At 47.6% G+C, this 7,656-nt stretch overlaps 1 protein-coding gene across 1 annotated transcript in view; it reads right to left on the reverse strand.

The window, feature by feature from the left end:
- The window catches only part of STK24 (serine/threonine kinase 24), a 125,502-nt gene extending 117,852 nt beyond the window's left edge, over positions 1-7,650 (reverse strand). Inside the window, exon 1 of the mRNA XM_049647496.1 lies at positions 7,248-7,650. Coding sequence (XP_049503453.1) covers positions 7,248-7,289 — 42 coding nt within the window. The 5' untranslated portion in view covers positions 7,290-7,650. The remainder of the gene's footprint in view (positions 1-7,247) is intronic.
- Positions 7,651-7,656: the final 6 nt, after the last annotated feature.

Consider the following 7,656-nt stretch of genomic DNA (forward strand, 5'->3'; position numbering starts at 1 on the left):
GAAATCATGTGCACAACCTTTTAAATAAAAACTAAACAAAAACCCTAAATAACTAAAAATGAAAGAAAGAATCTGGACCTATACGGTCCTTTCGAATCTCAGGGCCTAAAAATCTTTTTAAAAATAGTAAGAGGCTTAAAATAATAGGAACACAAACACCAGCTACATATTTCGTAAGCATTAATACAAAACTCAAAATGTTCCCACAGTTTATTCAGATACCAATGGGCACTTGCACAGATAAGGTTCCTTGTACTGACCATGAACCCTCAAGAAAACATAACAATCCTCAAGAAAACATAATGGAAGGTCTCTAAAGTCAACAATGCTGTTCCCAGGGGTAGGGCAAACCAGTGCCTTTGTAATCCACAATCTGGGATGTTTTTATACTTTGTGGCAAGCAAAGGTACATCTTGTTTTATTTTTCTTAATCTGAACCTTGGAAACCAGGGAGCCATTTATGACTAGGAAACTCCATACCTCACTCCAGGAACCAGGTATTATAGTAGCCATGTTCTTTTTCCCAAAAGCATTTGGCACTAAGAGTTTTAAACATATTGCACTGCAAAAAGATGAATGATGGGAAATGACTGGCCCAAGGACACCAGTTGACCCTAAACAGCAATAGAGGAATAAGAGAGTGCAACCTGTTTCCGGCACTCAGTCCTGCTACAAGGTTCCATTAATGATAACAATGCGGGGCTAAAGCATTAAAAAAAAAAAAAAAACAAAAAAAAAACACAAGGGTTGGGTGGGTGTGCTCCATTTCCTGCAGGTACAGAATTCCCAAGCAGGCAACTCTGAATCACTGGGAGACTGCACACGGAGCGCCAAGGGGCATGTTTCTCAAGAGACCCTCAGGATCCTGGACCCTGGCTTCAGGATGTCTGTAAAAATACACTAGAAAAAAGCAGCAACTGCCAATGGGCTCATTTCTTCAGTCACTCCTTTCACTACATCTTGCACCAAGGTCCTAGAAATACCATTCAACTGGAAAGCAATGTCAACCCGCATCAAATACGCGCGCTCGGCTGTGCACATGAGAACAGGGGCTCCAAGAGCAGCAGAAGAGTTCTATTACATAAAGGAGCAAGAAAGCAAGGATGGCGGCCGCCTGCCCGTGCAACAGAGGGGACGCTGTGTGTGTTAGCAGCCTAGAAAAACCCAACCTGACCAATTTCTACTGGAAGGTCATTTGGTTCTATGTGAAATACTATTAGGAACGTTCCCCTACCTGTAATTACAACCAAGATGTCCTGGACTCCTCCCAGCTGTATATTTAATTTTAATTTTTAAAAATCTTCTTACGACACTGCCCACCCAAAATACATTTTTAAACAAAACAAATCCTTAACGTTGTTCAATCCTGGTGATAGAGGAAAAGAGGGAATATAAAATATTCAAATGGGTATTAAAAAAAAAACACATTTAGGCAACTAACAGTAACAGAAAACTGGCTTTATTTTCATTATTACCGTTAGCATAGAACAGAAAAAAGGATCAAAAGCAGGAGGGATGAGAGACAATAAAAAACTATTAAATGTTCACTGAGAGTTCAAATTACCAAGATTTGAGATCAATCTTGCTAAAAAAAAGAAGTACCTGGCGGCTGCAGTCAGTGGAGTGTGCAACTCTTGATCTTAGGGTTGTGAGTTCAAGCCCCATGGTGGGAGTAGAGATTACTTTAAAAAATATATTTTTAAGAAGAAAATGTTTGCTGGTTTATTTTGAGAGAGAAACACCCACAAGGTGGGGAGAAGGACAGAGAATCTTAAGCAGGCTCCACACTCAGCGAGGAAGAGACCGATTGAGGTCGGCTCAATCGCACGACCCTGGGATCATGACCTGAGCGGAAATCAAGAGCCAGCAAGAGTCAGACTCAACCGACTGAGTCACCCAGGCACTCCCAAAATAAAAAATGTTATAAAAAAAAAAAAAAAAAAAAAAAAGTCCACCATGGCTATCCTGTTGCCACCTGGACCTCCCATTGCTCAGTCCCATCCACCCCAACTCTGGCCAGCCTTCCAAGTGGCAACCGGCATGCCGCAAAACCCAAACCCTCCAACCTGCAGGAGAGAAGGATTCCTCAAGCTTGGGACAGCACTTTCCCTACTACAGCCAGAACGCAGGCCCCCTACCCCAGGGCCCGCTGCCTCCCCAGCTCTGGAGTCCAGGCTAGCCCACATGAGCCTGCTTTCCATCCCCACATCTGTCTGTGCCCTTTGTGTGTGAACAAAGGAGTGTGAACCTTTGCAGGCAGGCCACCCAGATCAGCTCCCCCTAAGCTGCTGACTTCCCAAGGACATGGCGGAAGGAGGTTCTCACCTCCCCCTCCCACAACTCCTGGCACCACACTCCAGAGAAACGTGTTGCACGAATGTGGGCTCCCTATCTAGTCCAGCGTTCCAAGGCCCTAGACCACATTGCACACTTCAGCATCTTGCTCAAGGTGCTTTCAGAAGCTCACTCTCATAAATACCCTGAATGTCCGCACACTGTAACAAGCCAACCTTTCCCCACGGTACAGATGGCAACAGGCTGAACGTGGAGAGGCCTCTTCCATGGAAACAGGAAAAAAAATAAAAAATAAAAAATAACTATGGAAATGTGACACTAACAAGAAAAAAAATGCAAGAGCACTTAAGCCACAATTAAATGCAGCTGTCCTTCTGTTTTCCTTCATTTCCCAGATTTCCAGGGCACACAGGTTTCCCCAGGGGTAAGCAAGAGCACGGCAGAAAAGCTCCCAACTCATCCAAACTGACAATTAACTGTTCTGCTCACTATCCCAACATAAAGGAGCATTCTCAGCAAAGGAGAGGGAGAGAGGGAAGCAGGATGACACTGACGAGTAGAAACTAAGTTTTCAGGCCACTCCTGTAAACCGTCTATACTTTCAAATATGGAAATACCTTAAATTAACAACATCCTCAAAACGTGCATAAGTTAACTCAGCTCTCCTACACGTGACCCTACCTAATTCAGTATTTTTCAAACCTGGGTCAAACCAATCAGCTGTGAAATCAACTTAGTGTTGCAACCAGGTTTTGTTTTCTTTTTTCTTTTTTTTTTTTTTTTTAACAAACTACATCACACAACAGTGTATCACAAGTAGTAAGGATCAGGACACTGTCTCCTGAAACTTTTGTTTCAGATCTTGACATAAAATATACTTCTGGGGCGCCTGGGTGGCTCATTTGGTTAAGCATCCAACTTCAGCTCAGGTCAAGATCTCGCAGTCCGTGGGCTGGAGCCCCAAGTCAGGCTCCGTGCTGACAGCTCAGAGCCTGGAGCCTGCTTCAGATTCTGTCTCTGTCTCTCTCTCTCTCAAAAATTAAACAAAAACAAACATTAAAAAAAAAAATCAGATTCTGTGTGTGTCTCTCTCTGCCCCTCCCCAACTTGTGCTCTCTCTCAAAAAATAAATCTCAAAAAAGATTTTTTAAATAAAAAATATATATGCTTATGTGCATCACAAAACAGAAAAGCTTAGAATACAGATATAAATCTGTAATTCAAAATCTAATTCTTTTTTATCCACTTAGGCTAACTAAAGCTTGCTTTTCTTCAAATCTGAATTACACTGATTGAAACAACAAATGTTCAAGGACACGGAGTACGTTCACCCACAAATCAACCTAATTTCTTTATGTCTATTTGTAGTTACTACATCCAGTTCATGACTTTTTATTTTCTCCCCTATGCTAATAGGAAACTGGGGTGTGGGAGGTAAAAAAGGAAACCCTAGCAACCTTCATGAAACACATTGAAAATATTAACTCATTCAGATGTCCAGTCCTCAACTCCTCACCTGGGACCTGGCACATGCGTGTTCAATAACGGTTCCTAAATGAATAAAATATCAACCTCGTATTTCTAATTTCTCGTATTTCTTCAGCAAACCCAAATCGAAATGAAAAGAACCTTTAATGCTTGCAAAGTTAATAATAAAGCAACAATACAGGGGCAGCTGGGGGGCTCAGTCGGTTAACCATCCGACTTCAGCTCAGGCCATGATCTCACGGTCCAAGAGTTCGAGCTCCACATCAGGCTCTGTGCTGACCGCTCAGAGCCTGGAGCCGGCTTCACATTCTGTCTCCCTCTCTCTCTGCCCCTCCCCCACTCGCGCGTATGCATGTGTGTGTCTCTCTCTCTCAAATAAACATTTAAAACAATATTTTTAATAAAAAAAAATAACAAAGCAACAATACAGCATGATGAGTAGAAGTATGGTCGTGGAGACAGGAAAGATCTCGTTTCAAATCACACATTTGCCAGATAATATACTACCTCACCTTGGTCAGTTCAATTAGTCTCTGTTGGCCTCCACCTCTAGAAAAATGGCATAAATAATACCTATGCCTCAAGAGGTTCCAATAAAAATCTAGAAGGCACAAAAACGATTTGCAAGACAAGGAAAGATGATGTTTACACTAAAACGTCCTTTCATTCAGGTTTACTTTTTAAGTATCTTTATGATACTTAAATTCAGGCTGCCTGAATTCACTCTGCAGTCTGAATTTTTTTTTCAGTAGGTTCCACGCTCAGTGTGGGGTCCAAATTGGGGGTTGAACTCACCACCGTGAGATCAAGACCTGAGCTGAGATCAAGAGTTGGACACTTTTTTTTTTTTTTTTTAATTTTTTTTTTCAACGTTTTTTATTTATTTTGGGGACAGAGAGAGACAGAGCATGAACGGGGGAGGGGCAGAGAGAGAGGGAGACACAGAATCGGAAACAGGCTCCAGGCTCCGAGCCATCAGCCCAGAGCCTGACGCGGGGCTCGAACTCACGGACCGCGAGATCGTGACCTGGCTGAAGTCGGACGCTTAACCGACTGCGCCACCCAGGCGCCCCAAGAGTTGGACACTTAAACCAACTGACCCCTCTCTGAAATGTTTAACCCAACTCCTTATAAGCCCTGTTCACAAGATGAGAGAGAAGAAAAGGGAGGAATGGGATGTATCAGGACAGGGCACAGAGGGGTTAGCAGTTCTCTCTTGTTTTATCCCAGAGAACCGTCAAAGGCGGGTGTGCCTTTCCCTTAATCCTCAACAATTTAAGGAAAGCCTCCCTGGGCAGCAGCAACGGCTAATTCAAAGTAGAAACTAAATGTGTTTGTTGTTTTTCTTCTTGGGAGAAGGGAGAGGAAAGGAATGTTCTTCCCCAAAAGGCACACTAAAAACAATTACACGGTTTGCTAATGTACTTAAGTACCGAAATGTCACAGGCCACCTCTGCACACCCCCCAAAACTGTGACAGCTGAAAATTCGGTGGTCTCCACCAAACAAAAACAGTTTCCTTGTAACAGAATTTACCTTCTCTTTCCAAGATGTTGGCCCACACTCTCGAAGACAAAAAAAAGGAAAAACTGACAAAAAGAAGTGTTGAGAACAGACAGCCTTGGGGGACCATCTGATACTGACTTCACAGCACCAGCCAGCAGGGCTTTTAAGTACTTCTTTAAACTGATTCGCTTTCCACAAAGGCCCCATGCCTCCACTGTAAACTCTAAGTAAGGCATCTCTACCAGATTACAACCTGATTAACACTGTCAGTCTAAAGGAAATACTGATGAAAAAAAAAAAAAAAAAACGTTTTTAACTCAAGAGGTCCTTCTTGCTCTACTGGTCAGGAATAATTTTTCACCCAGTTCACCCTGCCTTCCTGCCTCTCAATTCCAACCAAACTAAAGCAGGAACTTTAGGAAATACCAAAAAAAAAACCACATCTGATTTTTACCTAGCAGTCAGCAGAAGCCTAGATTTTAAATGCCTGCTGAGTTTAAAAGATCTTTAAGTGAGATTCAAGGACAGTTTTCTTCCAGTACACTCTTAAAATATTAACTTTGTTACTCCTTTAAAGAAAAATAAAAACAAACACACACATACCTCACGCTAAAATTCTGGTAGCTTTGTGTTCCTAGTTTTCTAGATTTCAAACCTGAACAATGAAATCCAGCTTTCTTTTTATGGTTACAGAAAGAGGGTGGGGATGATAGGTTTCATAAGATGGGGCAGATTCAATTCTCAGCCCCTAACAGGCCAGGTCCAAACACCGCACTTCTCAGCCCTAACAAGCAAGGGAAGAAGAAAAAATGAGCCCGCGGATGTCTGTAAAATAACAAATAATCCACTTGGATACCGTGGTTGTTTTTTTAAAGCTCTTTATGCTCACTCGCTAAACTAAAACTGGGGCAGCAATACTTTAAAGACCTACTCTCACTGTTATCATGAGATTTTAATCCTAATTATTTTGCCACCATTTATGTGCCTACAAATAAGATAAATTAACGAGAGCCAAGTGGTTTTGTTTTTCAAAAGGCTAAAAACAGTCCCCAAAGGCGAAAAAAACTTTACTGTGTTCGCGTACTTTTGAAATTCAACTTCTCCCCCGTCCAAAAAAAGTCACTGGTAAGCCAAGATACCACAGAGTAGCAACGGAGAGATTTACTGGGAAGGAGCTCGTCTGGATCCAATCAAGTCCCCAAGTGAAAGCCCAGTGTCCCGAGATCGGGCGGGTCAGCCTCGGCTCGGGACAACCGGAGTACACGCTGTCCGACTGATTCCTCCTTCCAGAAGGTTTGCAGGCTCGCACTTTCCCCTCAATTGGCCCCAGAAGGAAAGGCGCGGAGCAAAGGCGCTGGGAAGCGGGGCTGGCGGTCACACCTTCCCGCACCCCGCCCTGCCTCCTCCGCCCGGCCCGGCCCAGGACGAGTCGGGGCGCGCCCGGGGCTCCCCTCCCATCTCTCAACTTTATCGCCTGCTCGCGGGGGAACGGGGCCTCCACCGCCCCCCGCCCGCGCGCAGGGCCCACAGACCCGAACGGGGCCTCCAAGGGCATTTCCCCCCCATCACTTCTCCCAGGGACCGGGCCGGCGCCAGGCCTGCGGCTCGGGAGGCGGCGTGCGGAGAGGCCGGCGGGGAGGGCGAGGCGGCCGGCTCCCCCACATCCCTGCCCGACTGCCCCGGCTCCCGGCCAGCGAGGGCGCCTCCAGGCCGCGGCCCCTATGTCCCTGCACACACACACACCCCCCCCCACGCTCCCCAGTCCCCGAGCCCCTGAGCCTCCGAGCTCCCGGGCCGCGGCGCCGGGCAGGGGCGCCCTGAGGGCTGGAGCGCGGCGCGGGAGGCCGGCGCGACCCCGGAAGGGGCAGCGTGGGGGGGCCGTGTTTACACCGCCAAGTTCCCCGCTTCCGCCCCGGCCCGCGCATCCCTCCCTCCCCTCGCGGCCCGGCTCCTGCCTACCTGCATGCCGGGCAGGCCCGACTGCACCGGGGAATGAGCCATGGCGGTCAGGACGGCCACTTCCTGGGACGGGACGGCCGGGCCGCGGCGATCCACGCGGGCGACGAGGCCCGCGGGCCGCGCGCAGCCCTCGGGCGGCGGGGGCGGCCGGCCGAGCTCGAGTCCGGCTTCGGCGCGGGGACCGGCCTGAGTCCGAGGCCACCCCAGCCCCGGCTGGTCCCGGGCCGGGCGGCGGGCTCAGCGGCGAGCGGCGGGCCGCGTCTCCATGCACCGCGCCGGGGAGGGGCTGCGAGGGGCGCGGGGACTCGCCGCCGAGCTGCCGCTATCGCCGCCGCCGCAGCTGCTCGGCTGGAGCCCGGCGGCCTGGGCCCGCGCGCGCTGGCCGCCTGAAGCCGGAGTGGGCGCGCAC

Source organism: Panthera uncia, assembly GCF_023721935.1.
Source record: "Panthera uncia isolate 11264 chromosome A1 unlocalized genomic scaffold, Puncia_PCG_1.0 HiC_scaffold_16, whole genome shotgun sequence".
NCBI lineage: Eukaryota > Metazoa > Chordata > Mammalia > Carnivora > Felidae > Panthera > Panthera uncia.